At 34.5% G+C, this 17,852-nt stretch overlaps 1 protein-coding gene across 1 annotated transcript in view; it reads left to right on the top strand.

Annotated features, from left to right (window-relative positions):
* Positions 1-17,852, top strand: part of LOC124359233 (piwi-like protein Siwi) — a 78,034-nt gene that overhangs the window by 40,709 nt on the left and 19,473 nt on the right. Inside the window, exons 10-13 of the mRNA XM_046811806.1 lie at positions 132-240; positions 3,187-3,364; positions 8,515-8,635; positions 14,341-14,495. Of these exons, the coding sequence (XP_046667762.1) occupies positions 132-240; positions 3,187-3,364; positions 8,515-8,635; positions 14,341-14,495 (563 nt within the window). The remainder of the gene's footprint in view (positions 1-131; positions 241-3,186; positions 3,365-8,514; positions 8,636-14,340; positions 14,496-17,852) is intronic.

Below are 17,852 nucleotides of genomic sequence, written 5' to 3'. Positions count from 1 at the left end.
GGTGGTGGTTATAGGGAAAAAAATGGAACTCAGAATTTTAATACTTTTTGTTAAAATACCAATGCCACATATTGTCTGAAATTAATTTAATCACATATTAAAAGACTAAAGTATGAATTTGTTATTTTCAGGTCAAATTTTACTTTGATGCGTGCGCTATCCACGCACACCAGAATAGGGCCAAAAGAGAGAATTGATCGGCTGCGTATCATGAATCAACGATTAAACGGGGAAGTGAGAGTAAGTTGTCATGTTATGGTTAGTTATATACTAAATTTTAACTTGCTCAGTGTTAAAAATATGTATTGTAGTACTAAAGGCCAAACATTTTTTATAGGTTAAATGTTCACTTACTGTAAAGTTATGAAATGTTGGAAAGATATGTTTAGCGCAAACACAGAACTGAAGTAATTTGTTGTGCTAAATGCTAACAAATTTTATTGTGTTTCTCACTTAACTGTTAGTTATGCTAGTTATTTTCAATTAACCACAGATGACATAGGCTTGGAATAACTTTTAGGCTTTTATAAAAGGTTATTGAAAGCCTGTGGTCATTTTAAAAATGTGGAAATTCCAAGTTGTGGTCTTCTGTAATTGGAAGTTATAAAATGCAATCCTTGTCCAGTTTTGGCTGACAATAACTACAATCTCAAGGCCAAATAAGTAAGAAAATTAATATTTCTCTATTTGTAACACTTAGCATTCTAAACATTGTTCAGAATTGTTTTTATCAGAATGTATGTCACTGTAGCTTCTATAGAGTATGTATCAATTCATTCAAATACTAGTGCATTTGGTGGAGACAGCTCAATATATGAAAACAAAATGTATTCTGTTGTAGTAAAGACCTTCTGTCTTAATTGTATTTTCATTCTGAAAAAAAAAAACAACTTAATAACGGTATAACCTGCAAGTTAAATTACATATTACTTAGTTTGTATAAAAGCAAATAATAAATCACTAATTGATAAAGTTTCAACATTTAAATCTGTCATTTAAAGACCTGAAGGTCAATTACTGCCATTTTAATCTGAGTCAAAGTACTGCAGATGGTTACGCAAGCATGTCGTCGTGACACAAACCTAGCCGACCATTGTGCATGAGCTGGATAATTGAGTGGTCAGCAACCACCTGAGATCATCATTTGAGATGAGTGAGATAAGTTTTGGCCACATTAGTAACCTCCTGATTGGAAAGGGTTAAGTTCACTCTTCTTCAGTTTACATACTACACTCAGCCTTTATGGCATTGTATAAATGTTTAAAATTTGTCATTGTTTCCAGCATTTGATTATGATTATGTAGATTACTTAAACAAGTATTTTCAATGTTTATCTAAACGAATTAGAACTGTCTATGGTTATTAAACTAAAATATCAACAAAAAAAGAAGTAAACTAGAAAGTTTTTAAAAATTATGGTAAATAAAATGCCACAGTGAAATAGGATTGCAATGAACAGAGTGCAGTGTTCATAGCCCCCAGCTTGAAGTAGCTGTAGCATATTATTTTATGACGCACAGTAAAGTAATTAAGATACATTTGATAAGAAATTAACACTAATTACTCTATACCAGTACATAATAGGCAAGGTATTCACTTTGCCATACATAGTATCAACAAAATTGAAATGATACTTCTATTGGTATTATATAATTTAACTAGTATAATGAAATGAAAATGTGTAGCCTATACTAGTGAAAATAGTAATAGATGAATACAATTGTAGGTTAAGTATACAATTTAATATTTTAAACCTTTACTAATTATTACATTGTTAAACAAAACTGTAATATTAAAATTTGACAAATACCTAATTTTAATGCAATGCTTAAGGTAGTCCTATCTTTGGCAACATAGTGGCATAAAAAATTAAAGTTTGGTTTATCCCGGCCAAAAATTGCTTATCTTGTGTGAAACTGTTAAAATCACTAGTCGAAACTGTGCAATAGCTCTCACAAGTGCTAATGCAATCAGTGTCTGAGAACAACAGTGTTTACTCTCGGAGCAACCAGTGACAAGACTGTGGCTAAGCACTACTTATGTTGTCAGTCTATAGACTGCAGATGCCCAGCCGATTGAATAAAATTGACTCATAAGTTGTAGTGAGAATGGCATTGGTTGCACGGTGGCTGGAAGTCATGTCAGTTCTCTGTTCAACTATTTACCGGAACTTCTCTGCATATGTGACGATCGTTCAACTATTCAAACTGTTCAAACCAAATAGTTAAACGTGCATGATGAGCCTGTGTTGATGTCATGTTGTTTTGCAGTCCTTGACTTTAATTTAACGAACACGACTATAATGTGCCAATCCACAGCCTTTCTTGTGTTCATTAACTTTGTAGTTGTGTTGTGATGGAGTGGTTCTATTCTTGCATTATTTTAAAGACAAACACAAAATATTTAAGAACCAGGTATTGATAATATAAATTGTGGTAGTTATCGCAGTGCAAATATAGAAGGTACTCTTCTCTACTGGTGATACTTATTCTTCAGATCTCAAACTAAACGCGCTTCGGTAACTTCCGTAGCAGATAACATTCTGATGCATTCTTTTTGTATTGGCCATCAGTGGGATATATATTAAGAGCCACAATACTTTTGCGGGGCTGGAACCAGGGCTACCACCTACGATGAGAATCTGGAAAAGTGTGCATTATGCATTAATTTCTGACTACAGGGCTTCCCCCTCCCCCAAACAAATAAATAGAGTAGATTTCAGATAAAAGTATTTAGTTTATTTGTTGATTGTACTGACCGATCCTATGTACCGGCTATATCACTATCTCGTTGTGTATCACTATAATCGAAGGTTCGTCCACCGCTAGACCTCTGACCCGTTATACTGGACTGCAGCCTGCCCCACAGTAGTGCTGTGTTTGTATATATTTGTTGTCTTTGTATTTCTGGCTTGGATACATGTATTTTATACACATCACAGAAAGGAAATTTATTAACTACATACAATGTTATGTTAACACATCCAAAGACAAAGATTAAAACTAAGGAGCTTTAATTCTGTGATTGTGAGAAATCTTCACAGAATTTCTCGTATATCGCTAGTGATGAAATTTTACAGCTACAGCTTTGTGGCATTTCTCAAATACTGCTGACAATAAACCGTCATCGTTGCACTTTGTATACATGTTAAATCCCGTGGTTTTATTTAATCAACACAATTTTCAGGTGAAAAAGGAGTTCAAGGATTGGAACCTTAAGCTTTCAGACAAATTGGTTGAGGTGCCAGCCAGACAATTAGAAATGGAGAAAATCTTGTTGGGTGGGAATAGGATTGTCGATGCTGGAGAAGAGTGTGATTGGACCAGGCACTTAAGGTCCAGCCCCATGCTCTCGATGCCTGATGGTAAGTTGGCTTATACATTTTGTTTTTGTCCAAATAAATAAAAACATTATTTGAGAAATACAGTTTTATTGACTGCATGTATATATGCCCAGTTAATCTAACAAAAACTCAAGCTTTTTTAGTATGTAATTAAAACTGCACACAGTTACAATTATTATAGTTAATAGTAGTAATGTTATACTAAGTGTGAAATACAAGAGATAATGATCAAGAGGTATTAAAGTATAGAGTGTAATAAGTTTCAAACCATTATTTTTTCAAATGAGTTATAAGTACAAAAAATTCCAATAATGGTAAATGTTATACTTGTTCACACTTAAACTTCCCCTCCTAATTTTGACAACTTTCCTACACTGCTGCCCGGTTTTAATGATTTTTAAATAAATATAATTGTTTATATTTACCAATTGTAAGAAAACCATAGGACTTGCTTTTTAAAGCTGAGTTGTTCATCTTTCTACACAAATGCCCGTGCATAAATATTTTCAAATAGAAAGTCTTATTTTAAAACTTAAAACAAGGTTTTATGTAGAAAATAAAAAAATTGACCAAAATACACCACTATGTGGAAGTGTGGAAAGTCTTGAAACAGGTTCTTTGCACATTTTAATTTTTCACTCCATATAATTAACACTATACAGGAAAGAGACAAAATAAGCAAAATTCTTAAAAAGCAAACCTTTTAATTGTGAATTATGAAACCAATTTAAGAACCTTAGGCAGCATTTGAGCAACACTTTGAAATACGCAAAGTGGCAGTATTACAGGAATAAACTGAATTAATTGAAAAGAGATGCAAAGTTGTTTTGGGAAATGTTGAATGAATTGGCCGGGAGGGTTAAAATTAGGGATGCATTTCCAATCAAAAATTTTCTTCCTGGAACTAAATACACATATACAAATAATAAAGGAATATTAAAACAAGTTATGGGAAGTGGGAACCCAGTGATGAGAGACTCTGAATTTGGATTAAACACAGACTTCACAATAAACACTGTTGGTCTGGTTTCACACAAGAATATTAAAGAGCTGGAAATTAATGCCTACATTGCTGCAAGTATAGTAAAACAGTACAGTCAGGAAAATGATCTTGTACTGAATGAAGAAAAAACGCAACAGCTTTTTTTTGGCCCACAAAGAGTGCTCTCGAGCTACCCAATGTCTCAACATCTAATGAGGCCAAATACCTTGGGATAATCCTAGACAGTGATCTCAATTGGAAAGCTCATGTAGACAAATTGTGCAAAAAACTTAGCACTGCCCTATACATCATTAAGCGACTTAAACACATCAGCGACACAGAAACCTCAAGAACAGCTTACTTTGCGCTATTTGAGTCGTTAATGGGCTATGGACTGGCTATATGGGGGTTTTCATCTCAAAGAAATCTACAAAGGGTACTGCTCCTGCAAAAAAAGGCCATCAGAATAATAGCTGAATTGGGCTTTCGAGATTCCTGCAGAGGGGTGTTTAAGAGACTGAAGCTGCAGACAGCGGCCAACCTGTATATCAGCGAGGTAATAATATATGCAGTTCACAAAGGACTTGACCAATTCTTGGAGACCCATTCCTATAATACCAGGAACAGAGTTAACTATAGACTCCCTGCACACCATCTGACTGCATATGAAAAAAGCCTTCCTACATCGGGCAAGGCTATTCAACATCCTTCCATCAAAGCTGAAATCACAAAGAAGCAACAAGAATTTTAAAGGAGCTCTTCTTGACTGGCTAATGGAGAGGGAGTTATACTCTGTTAAAGAATGCCTGCAGATGGGGAGACCTTCTCATTGAATGACCATGTACCTCAAGCTAAAAACTCTCATGACTACTCTATGTCCATGTCAATAAAGATAATTTTGTCTTTGTCTTTGACTGTCTGAACAAGAGGTTGCACGACAAATCACTGGAATGAGAGGATCCGCACTTGGATGGGATGGGGTGTCGGCAAACCTGATCAATTCTAATATGCATATTATTTTGCAGCCTTTAACACATAATTAATTTAAGCATATCAATTGGCGTATTTCCCCAAAAATTCAAAATGGTACAAATTTACCCCCTTTATGAATCAAATTGCTTAACCGACAAAAGCAACTACCGCCCTATTTCATTGTTAAGCGCGTTTTCCAAAGATTTAGAACGTATAGTGAAGAACCAGCTAATCTTATATTTGCTAAACATCAATATACTGAGTGTGTGCCAATATACACCAAGAGGTATAGATTTAGATCAGACAAGAATATTAACCCTTCCCACGCGGAATTTATCTTGACTCGTAATGCGCAATTATCTTTAAACTCTTTTTTTTCATTTTACCAATTTTTTTAGTTAGTGGTGGCTATTAGGAATAAAAAATAATACAGTATCACAAAATAATCATACCCCTATATTTTTTAACAAATTTTCAAATTTACAAAAAATATTTAGGATTCGCCATTACATAGAACAATATAGGCCTATAACGACACAACAAATAAAGTAATAACAAAATATAAAGCTAAATACAACAGGAACAGTAAATAAGGAAATATGGCAAAACAGCGTTAAGCACTCAAATAGGCCGTGCAGGGATGTATCCGTTTACCGCGCAATGGTTCGCCACAGACTGAGGCTAAATCACGCTACGAGGGACAAAGCCACGCCCTCCCACCACTGCGATGCGCCAATGAGGTTCAAACTGTAACATCTACTTTTCGGAACAAATATTCAACACTCCCTTAAACTCTAGCAGATTGATTCCACTGCAACTACAATTTATTAAATAACACAAAATAGATGAAGGATATATACGTTTACCGCGTTTCTGTCAAAATTAGGCCTAATGGATATATCCGTTTGCCGCGTGGGAAGGGTTAATGATGTATTGTTTAACATAAATAAGGAATTAAATGACTATATTTCAAACAGTAATAGGTGTTTATTACACTTTTTAGATTTAAAAAAGTGTTTAACTTAGTTGGAAATGTTTAAAATAGAAATGATAAAAATCCGTGGTACTGCTCTAGCGTGGTTCACTAGCAACTTGAACAGAAAGCAGGTTGTGTCTATATGCAAAGAAAATAGCGATCCACAGAATTTAGACTGTGGGGTAATAATACAAGGTAGCACATTAGGCCTAATTTTGTTTCTAATATATAAAAAATATTGCAAAAAAAATTCAGGTAAACTTCTTTTTGTTCGCACATGACAGTTTTATATTTATTTGCAGAAGAAGTAGGCTAGAAGCACAGGCCAAGGCATTGAGCAATTTGATGAATATAAAACAGTGGTTGGATCAAAATATTCTGTCATTAAACATCTTAACACATTCTCTGTGGATGACAAAATTACCGGCAACGGAAAATGCAGGAATTTTTGTTTGTTTTTTTACTTACCCAAAACGAAGTCAGGATAGCCGAAAGGGTTGTCCAAGGTATCCCGGAAGCTTCGTTGGCAGGAACGGGTGATTTCATGTCCGTGCTGAGTCTGCTCGTCATCCGCACCGGGTGCCGGTCCCCGTGTTGTATGTGCTCGCAGTGCACTAGGTTTCGGCACGAACACTCGCAAATTACACGTATATAGTACATGAATGACACGTAGATAGTACATCAATTATACGTATATATCACATATTATTAGTTTGAAAAATGTACAAAATCAAAAAACATTTAACACTACCCCTTCCCTGAGGAAAAATTAGAAAAATAACTATATACATCCGCACCCACCGCCAAAGACTAAAAACTGTTTATTTGTCCTCGTGATACTTATCAAAGCAACTGAGTTCACACAGACCTGGTTCGTCAGGGCTCATTGCACAATAGTACACTGTTTCCTTACGTTTGCCTTCTTGGTAGCAAACGCGGCACCTCCAGGTAACCGCGTATTATCAGACTGTGGTGCTAAAAGTGTTCAAATTTTAACAGATTTGAACCAGAAACACTTAAAATATGAGCTAGAGTGAAATTTCTTAACCTTTTAAACTGTTTAGCAATGAATGCTGAATCGTTAAAAATTAGTAAGGACTCCCATCATAATCTTGCTTCCACTAAGATTACTGGTATTCTAGTCTGGTCTAAAATATTTCAAGTGTTATTAAAGTTGTTGGTGTCATTACTTAACCCTTTGTGCGCCGTCGTTCCCTAGACCGCCAGACGTTTGAGCACCGCCACGGATCCAATACCGCCACGGCAAAATCACCTGTTTTTGCATGGTCACATATTAAATTACATAACTTTCGTAAATTTTGAGCTAGCCTTTTAGTTATGGTTTTGTTTTTGAGGTGAAGAAATGTACTTTCAGTTGATGTAATAAATTAGTTTTATTATTTTTTTACATTTGTTTAGTAGTGTGTATGCCTGTCGTAATTAAAAAAAAAATCTTAAGTTTGAGGTCCAAAAACACTGAATAAGTAACTTGGGCTCAAATAACGTTTTTTAACCTAAAAGTACATATTGTTTTGAGCATATACTAAAAGTTACGAATATATTCCACAGAAATTGCATAAAATAATCTAATTTAAGTAAATTCAAAAAATTTCAAAAATTCCGCTGTAGGATGAAGGTACACTTGTTACTATAGAAACAAGTAAATATCAATATTTTATAGTTGAAATGAAGCAGAGCAATACAATTCAAAGTTGATATAAAATATTATTAAATATATTTTATATATATTATGTTTAAACTAAAAGGACAAATGGGTAAAGTTCACAGAGCCACTATAGTGGCCCGCGGCGCTCAAGGTACCGCATACGGCGAGCCACTATAGTGGCCCATGGCGGTCAAGGTACCGTACATCTCGAGCCACTATAGTGGCTCACGGCGGTCAAAGGGTTAAAATATTATGGAATGTTGCAGATAAATTTCTGCATTTTATCTGTACTAAAAAAATGATTCATTCTTCCTCTTAAGAACCCCAAAACATGTTCTTTAAACTTATCAAGTCCAATTATCCAGGAGGTTGGAATATCTTCCACTAAATCATTTGTCTTTCTATTATTAAGCTTGTGTGCATCTTTTATGCAATAGCAAATTGCTTGCAAAGCAGTAGGTAACTGCTAGTAGTTTATATAGGGCCAGAACACTACCGTTTGTGTGTGTTAGGTACACAAATGAGTGATTTTAAATTGTTCACAGTATAGCATTACATATCATTGTTTGTTGCAGATGGTCTCAAACGATGGGTGATCATATTCCCCAGTAAGGTTGGTAGAGATGCAGAGGCTTTTGTTTCCTCACTTCTTAAAGCAGGACAAGGCATGGCTTTCCGTATATCCGAACCAGAATAGTAAGTATGTTATTTTTTTTTGGACTCGTGTTAGTTTAGTTAAACCCATTAAAGCCCAAAACTTTTTTTCTCAAAATACTTTATTCACTATAAAAAATCAATTATTCCTTATCTAATTTACACTAATATGACAAAAAAAATATTTATTTTAAACATTTTTATACTTTTTTTAACATGGGTCGTTAACGATCCGTTGGGAGTAAGCCCTTAGTAAAACACAATAAAGTGTATATAGTAGAAACACTATTGTCACATGCTCATTTGACAATAGTGTGACAACACTGATCATTCCGAGCAACAGCTACTATGTTGTCTGACTTGCCAATGTAGCTTTCAAATTACCCTCTTTCACGAATAGACATAATTTTCTTGTCATTTAAAGGGCATTTCTCTGTTCGGTTTGCCTGGATGGTACCTGTAGCAGTCATTCCCAATCTTCCAAGCTCAGCTAACAGCTTAGGGCTTGTAAAGAAATTATCAATATAAAAACTAAACGTAATACCAGGAAATTTTTGTACTAAGACAAAAATCTAGCACAACTCTTTCCCCTAACCCAAAATGTTGTGTGACTGTTTCTGTGCCTTTCCGGCCTTGGTAAACATCTGTTTGAATACAATATCCGTGTCGGGCAGCCAACACCCAGGCTTTATAACCAAATCTAATTGGTTTCCCTCGAATAAATTGTTTGCAAGTGTCTCTCCCGAAATACGGGATCATTGATTCGTCAACAAAGTCTATGTTCACCAGGAGCAAAATTAAGGAAAAGTAAGTTTAGTTTATCTAAAACAGGTCATTTTGGCCATTTTATCTCCAACTTGTATGTCTTCATTATTACAAAAATGTAAAAATCTTAAGATTTCGTTAAGTCTATTCCTCCTCATCGAGTTACAAACAAGCGTGTTACGGACATCGTCATTGTTTTCCCAAAACGTACGTTTTCTAGGCAAGGGAACGTATCTTGTCAAGAACAAAATTTCTAAGAATGTGTAAAAAATCTGGAATGTCTCGCTTAAAATTAGGCAAGTTATTTTGTACTGAGTAGGTAACGGAAAATTTAACAATGTCTTCATCGAAATCTTCGGGCATGAAACATTGGAAGAATTCTAATGGATGGGATTCTCATCTATCGATGACAAAACAGGTGGTCCCATTTTACACTGAAGGGCTACCTCTCTTCTGATCTCCTTTTTCCCAGTTTCGAACGGGGTTCATCTGTTTATTGGGTGCAGGCTTTTCCCGGCTTACTCCCCCCTTTTTAAATTTAGGCCCTTCATGTGTGGCATTCGAAACGGGTTTCCTCTTTCCAGTAGCTTTAGAATATGTAGCTGTTTGTAAATTATTACCTCTGTCTTCAACGCGTGCGTCACCACGTTGATCACCTAATTCACGTGGTGTATCTTCATCGTTTTCAATTCCTTCTAATCGAATCTCTGCCTCTGCTTGGAGCTGACGACGGCACACTCGGTCTGGGTCATTAGAATCTTCCTCTCCAGATCCTTCATCTGTGATATTGTGAGGGTCATCATTGTCGGGAGGACGTATATAGATATCGCTGCATTGTATTCTGACACAGTGTCTTCCAAGGCTTCTAAGATCAGAGAATCATAAGGGGACTGTCGATCCTGAAATATCCCAAATTTTAAAAATAAAATAAAACATTTTCTGTTGAAAAAGCAGATAACATAAATGTTAATAATGTTTTATGTCTAATGTGTATATATATTGATTTCAATTTACCACCGTGCGCTTTTTACTTACAAACTTGAAAAAAGATTAAGTGGTAGGTTTGAGGTTAGGCCTATGCTATGGGCTTGGTGCCAACGGGTCGTTTTCGACCCACTAATAGTTTGTCATGTAATAGTATAAAGTCAGAAAGATTCGTGAATCTCACTAATAAAGATTTTGTTTACTACATATATTAATAGTAATATTCACTTATGAGATATGTTTTAAAAGGACATGGTATGTATAAAACGAACCTGTGAAGTGAAGCAGACATGATGTATTGTGTAACTCTCAATGTAGCAGACTGCGATTAGTAGTAAGGGTGGGGGAAGAGGCTCCAAACCTTTTCTCAAGGTCAATAGACTAGTCCACTCTTAGCCAAAAACATCTCAGACGAAATAGTACGCTTCACTACAAAATGGTTTACACGTATTTAGATGGGTCGAAAACAACCCATTGGGCTTTAATGGGTTATAAACAGTCATGGAATTAACCCTTTAGAACTAGTGGGCAACACTGGTAGGCAAAATTACCACAATGCGCTATCACCCACACAAAACTACTTAAAAATATAGAGCAATCGATCCATCGTAGTTTTCTTTAACACTTTGTATTTTTCCATTAAATGATTGATATGTTTACTTAGTATTTGTAGAATAGCTAATGTCTTTTCATGTTGACGAGTGCGCACGGCATTTGCCGTGCCGCTATGGTGGTCCATACTGAGTGCCTCATTGACCAGTGACTGACTTTTAGGGAGTAAAATAAAAAAATGGAGGAAATGTTAAAAAACTTGTTTATTATAGTTTAAATGTATATAAAAATACATTGTAGATTGTTAAAAGCACACAGCACTGCCTGAGTAGTTTACGCTTCTTTGTGTCATTCTGGGAGAGTGGCCTTATAAAATGGCGACTTTGGAGGCATAGCAGGTCTTGTGGCCCGCCTCCGATCGGGCGTGCCACGTTCTTTCCGTTGTGAAATGATTTTCTAATAGTTGTCGGATCAGATTTAGTAGCCTAAAGTCCATCGTATGCAATCTTACAGAAGGGTTTTTTTCTTCTGGTATTCCTTGAACATGAAAAAAGAGTTCAAAACACAGATGTCAAGTAAATGGTAAAACACTTTACTGTACCACTTGATGGTTTTTCTTGTCGTATCGTTAAATGAAATTGTGTCGGATTTGTTTACAGCTCCTATATTTGCGTTGTAATTTGTGACACATTTTGGCTTTAGCGTGTTTTCAAATGACCAGGTGTTCACATCAGCCATCTAACTTGTGGCAACTGTAGACAACATTATCACTGGTCTCCATTTTACTACTATCATTTTTTCGTTATGCAGAGCTACCACTGTTTAATTTTTTGGGTAGACATGGTACATTTTTCTTGTAGAATTCAGTGTTCCACATGATCCAGTATCTCTGTCATACATCCAAGAAAACTAATCTGCTATTGAGTACCAATTATCCATGTATAATACATGACTTTTATCCAGGTATGGTTGTATTAGAGTCCTAATTAACTTTGAAGAGAACCCATTCTCATTTGTTTAATTAATGTCAACATTAGTGCCTTTTCCTGTGTATATTATAAAATCTAACACCATAATAGTTTACAGTCACAGAGCACAAACAATTTTATCCCAAATCTTTTTTGTTGGAAGGTATTGCCGGAAAGACAGTTGGCCCTTCCACAACATCAAGCTTTCATCTACAACTAAATTTTGAAAGGGATTTAGTACAAATAAAAATCTCTTTCTCATGTTTTGATCAATGTCAGAATTTTATACAGCTTGTCACCACCCATATTGTGACAAGTTGTCGTCAAAATGGAGCATTCATTAAATTTAGACATCTGTCTTAAGAAAATATTTTAGAGAAAATTGGTGTTTCTATGAGTGGATCTGTAGACCAGTACTGTTTCAGACAATTTTTCTTCGTGCGAGGCATAAGCAGTGAAGCTACAATAAAACAAAATAGTTTATCAGTTGTGTCAACCCACTGGTTTAGCTTAGAAAACTGAAAACGGAAATTAATAACAGATTCTTTGTTGAATTCATTAGTTTCTGTAGTAATATGATTCACCAGATCATAATCAAAATATTCATAGAAAGTGTCAACCTCTTTCCATTCATTGCCTACAGTCTCATTTGAAATAATAATTCCTGATTTTAAAGAGTTAAATTGCAAATTTTGAGGATGATATTTGCCATTATGCTCCCATTTACAAATAGGGCATGGCTGTGACTGGTAAGTTTGTAAAGGGCTCGCAGGAAGGCTATCATCGTTATGATTGTCAAATTGGCCTAGTGTGCTTACAGTTAAGTTTGCAGTAGAAGGTGAAACGTGAAAAATCTGTAGCTTCATTTTCAGTCACTCAGTATACTCTTCATCCGACTCCCAACACATCACCTTATGTCTCTATACAGTTCACATCTAATTTCATCACTTCTGTCAATAAATTCCATGATGCAACATTAGACGAACACAGTATTTAACCCTCTCCCGGGCAAACGCCTTTGCAGGGCGCCTGGTGCTAAAATCCAAACTCCTCCAACTGCTTTATTAACGCTCTCTGCTTTGTGCTGCTGTTATATGGTTGTTTGGGGAACTAATACTGGAAATATCTATTGGCAGTGTCATTGTTGCCTTGTTTATTCATAGTTTTATGACTAGGGATGCTATCTAGGATTAATAATTTGAAACGGTTCATTGACTGTGATCTAGTAGTTCAGTAGTACAATTCTTTCTGACTTGTGCTGCTATCTTACGTAATTTGATGAACTATTTGGAACTTTTTATAACCACTCATTTACTGAAATCATTTCGTTAGTTCGCAGTCTTTACATTTGGTTCTGTACTTCATAGATGGCAGGTTCAGAGTGTTAGCGTGATAGCAACATTTTTGTTTGATTTTAATTTACCTCATAAGGTTGATACTTTTTTTATAAATACGTTATTATAGAGGATTTCATCATCTATGTAACGATGTATAATACATAATAGTGTTATTAAAATAGAGTTCTTAACTTAGAAAAACGCGAATAAGTGTCCCCTCGCTGCAGAGCGGTTATTTAATTCAGCCCAGTAGCGCCAAAAGCGCGTCGCTGTAATTCGACCGGGAGAGGGTTAAAAATCAAGTAACATTTACTCTTAGGAATAGCGCAATGGTGGTGATTGTACAGTAACCTATAACATGCAGGCTAAAAGCGTGCCAAAGTTCTTAACCGGAATAATAACGTAAAATAGTTTCAATCACCAGGTGCCACCTCGATACAGGACTAGCAAGACTGTACAGCAACACTATTAGGAACAACTGAAAAGTTCCAAAAATCTCCGCTAGACGTCACAGTAAGTCAGTGAGAACACAAAATTCTGTGCTCCCTCAGATAACGGAAATGCTGTGCGGACTCATTTGGGTATGTTTTGTGGCACTCGTCAACAGGTTAAATGATTTGATATGGATTTGTGGAATACATAATGTCTATTTGCATGTAATATATATTACATGCACCCTTCTGAAAATTATTGGAATCTGCAATTGTTAAAGGATAAAGATTTTATTCAAATCAGCTCCAAAATATTGGTTATAAACTTAAATCTACCACTCAGGCCATTACCATTTTTAACTGTCTAGGCATTGAATCCACTAGGTTTTGGTACTGATTTTACATTTATTACGTAACCAAACTTTTAAAAGTTTTGCAGAAAGTAGCAAACTCTACCACAGCAAGTTCCCGATTGTCTTTATGGGTGTAAGGTATTTGATCAGCAACTTTAGGGTCATCCAATTCTAAATATAATGTTAATGTATAGTTCCAACTTAGTGCAACATCTGAAATTTGACTGTTGGGACCATCCTAACATCAAATTGTATGCAGAATGTTAAAACTAAACTTTCAATTAATTGCCTAAACCAAAATTATATAGATGTCAATTAAATTTGTTCTCTTATTTATACAAATTATTTTTGTTACAGTTTGGATATTAGAGACGACAGGACTCAGTACTACATTGAGAGTTTGGACCAAGCGATATCTCAATTAAATCCTCAACTGATTCTTGTGGTTCTTCTGAACCAAAAAGCTGACCGGTACTCAGCGATCAAGAAGAAAACTCTTGTTGACAGAGCAGGTAAAAGCAGATCTTGTGTTGGCAAACACAGCTATCGAAATTTTGAAGACCTGTGTAGTATTTTGTCTTGCATGTATATCTAGAAACATTCCAATTGAATGGAAGTAATCAAGTAACCGGTTAAGAAAGTTGCACATTTAACCATAACTGCATTACATTGTATTTATGCATTTTTATTCTGTACTAAAATAAACTATAGCCAGTAGTGGCTTTACGGTTATCAAGTAGAGTCTATTAAATTGTGTAAGCATTCATGAATTGCTATTCACATATTGGAAAAAGTTACTATAAGAGAAAGCCCTGCTCGGAAGTAGAAATATTGTTACCTTTTGGTCATGATCTATTCAATTTGACTAAACTGACACGAGTAATGAGGATATGTCTCTGAAAATGCTTGTTTTCATATTTGGTTGTTGTGTCTGCATTCACAAGCAGTATCAAAAATAAATATTAATAAGATATGCTTTCTTTTGGGTAGTTAATGAGTCATTTTAAATTTTGTTAAGTATTAACAAGTTACACCTCATAAAGTATCAGCAGTCATAACTTTGCTGCTGGGAATTCTAATTATAAATCCAAGTTAAAGAATGGTTAAAGATTATTACTATTGATTATGCATGTAGGAGAAAATTACTTATAAATTGACTTGCATTCTGGTTTACATCTTGAAATAAAAAGGTTAAAGCATTAATTTAATATTAAGGAGTATTCTTTGAGCTGATTCAGAGCAATGTTTTGGCATTGTCTTTAAAGTTACCAAAATTATTTTGTCATTAAAAATTTAAAATGCCAGTTTCTTGTAAATGAAAATTATTATTCAAAGAGTATGGACAATAGATAACAATTATGCATGTAGGAAAAAATTACTTATAAATTGACTTGCATTCTGGTTTACATCTTGAAATAAAAAGGTTAAAGCATTAATTTAATATTGAGGAGTATTCTTTGAGCTGATTCAGAGCAATGTTTTGGCATTGTCTTTAAAGTTACCAAAATTATTTTGTCATTAAAAATTTAAAATGCCAGTTTCTTGTAAATGAAAATTATTATTCAAAGAGTATGGACAATAGATAACAATTATGCATGTAGGAAAAAATTACTTATAAATTGACTTGCATTCTGGTTTACATCTTGAAATAAAAAGGTTAAAGCATTAATTTAATATTGAGGAGTATTCTTTGAGCTGATTCAGAGCAATGTTTTGGCATTGTCTTTAAAGTTACCAAAATTATTTTGTCATTAAAAATTTAAAATGCCAGTTTCTTGTAAATGAAAATTATTATTCAAAGAGTATGGACAATAGATAACAATCTTTATTCATGTTTACACATTCTGTAAATTAAATAATGGCAATCGATTGTAATAACTATTACAATTGTAATGCTGTATAAAAACACATTAAGATAAAATACTATAATAGTATTTAAAAAATAGTATTGGGAGTGGGCCGAGCGGTCTAAGTCTTTGGACTTTGGGTCTGAGTTAGAGATAACGCAGGTTCAAATCCTGTCTGACCATTGCACTTTTTATCAGTACCATTGACCTTGTATTGTATCGACTCTCCCCCTTATTCTGTTTGATAGATCCTCGCACAGGCCAGTGGCCCATGAGGGCGGACAGGATATGGCTTAAAAGGAGATCGGCCTCTCCTTAAACAAAAAGTACTGACAGCAAAGTTGCTCTAAGGAATACATAGCCTTACCAACTATGTAGTACTTCAAAACATTTTTTAAATCTGTTTTTATCAATGTCAGTAATGCTTTTAGAAATGTTTGAAATATGTACTGTTATTTTTCTTTAAAAATTACAGTTAGTGTAGAGACAGTAATGTATAATTTTTATGCCTTGTTTTGTTTGGATGTGGCTTATCACATAATTTTTATTCAATTTATGTTACACTTTAACATACAGAATACTTTCTAAAAACTTAGACAGTAAATTAAAATTTAGAGGTTTGAAAAACGCTATTTTTAGAGTGTTGTCCTGTTTGAAATTTAAAATTATTCTTATGGTCTAGTTTTGCAAAATGATAATCTTATTAAAATTTTGAGAAGTAGCTCCATAGACCATACATCATAAGTGATATTAGATTGAGGATATGCATTTTTCAACAAATTGTCTGTTTCAAAGGTAAGATCTAAAGAATAAGTATCTCATTATTCATTGCTGCCATCTATGTGCGGCAAAAAATGGTAAACAGACGATCATTAAAATGTTGCAGTTTATCTTATTGTTGACTTAGCTGACTGGACTCTTGAATAGAGCTGGAAGTATGATTTTCTATGAAAATATGAGACAAGTGTATTTCTGTTTTGTTTTGTATGAAAAGCACATACAATTACTTGTTTCTATGTTTAATATTTGATCATTGTCCAAAACAAATGCTTTTGTATGTACAACCTCAGGAATACCTTGAATATAGCAGGTGAACAGCAAAGGACCACAAATGAATCCTTGTGGAACTCCATATTTTAATTCTTTGTTTTTTATGCATATTTTGTAAGTTTGTTATTATAAATATAAAAGATTTCAACAAATTGTCTGTTACAAAGGTAAGATCTAAAGAATAAGTATCTTATTATTCATTGCTGCCATCTATGTGCGGCAAAAAATGGTAAACAGACTATCATTAAAGATCATTAAAATGTTGCGGTTTATCCTATTGTTGACTTAGCTGACTGGGCACTTGAATAGAGCTGGAAGAACAGCTCAAGGCCAACTACTGTAGCACCCAATTATATCTTCAACTGTGTACCTAATAGTATTGAATGATCAATAATTAACACAATTGCTGCTACTCCACAATTGCTGCTACTCCACATCGTGCATGTTGTCATCCTCGTTGTTTGAACTCTATACTGGGCTCTGTTGTATGCTTTATACTTTGTTATCGTACACCTCTTGGTCCTGGGGGAAGATGCATTGTGTTGAACAACTACTTACTACTGTAAAAACTTTAAAAATAATGAAAAAGTCCAATGTGAAAACAAAGTGCATAAAAATGCGGGGAAAGTACCTCTCGAGGAGGGAGAAATAAATTGTGATAGCTCGAATGCTGGCCGCACACTGACCTCATTTCAGAACAAAGGCTCTGTGGTAACCACAGTTACCGCCCTCAGCGAACTTTATGTTAGACTAAAATAAAATGTTTCTATTCAAGAAAATTAGTTATGTTTTAATTTAATTACAACAAATAAATTTATAAGGATTACTTTTTATTTTTGGTCTCCTCTAGCTATAATACATACTCTTCTAGCTATAACAATAAATAAAATACACACAAAGATTAGTATTATAACATTGTCTATTTTGCAAACATTATAAGGAATTTCACTATAGTGTGTGGTACTGATAAAA

Source organism: Homalodisca vitripennis, chromosome 4, assembly GCF_021130785.1.
Source record: "Homalodisca vitripennis isolate AUS2020 chromosome 4, UT_GWSS_2.1, whole genome shotgun sequence".
NCBI classification, from domain to species: Eukaryota; Metazoa; Arthropoda; class Insecta; order Hemiptera; family Cicadellidae; genus Homalodisca; species Homalodisca vitripennis.
This window is presented reverse-complemented; position numbering and strand designations above follow the sequence as displayed.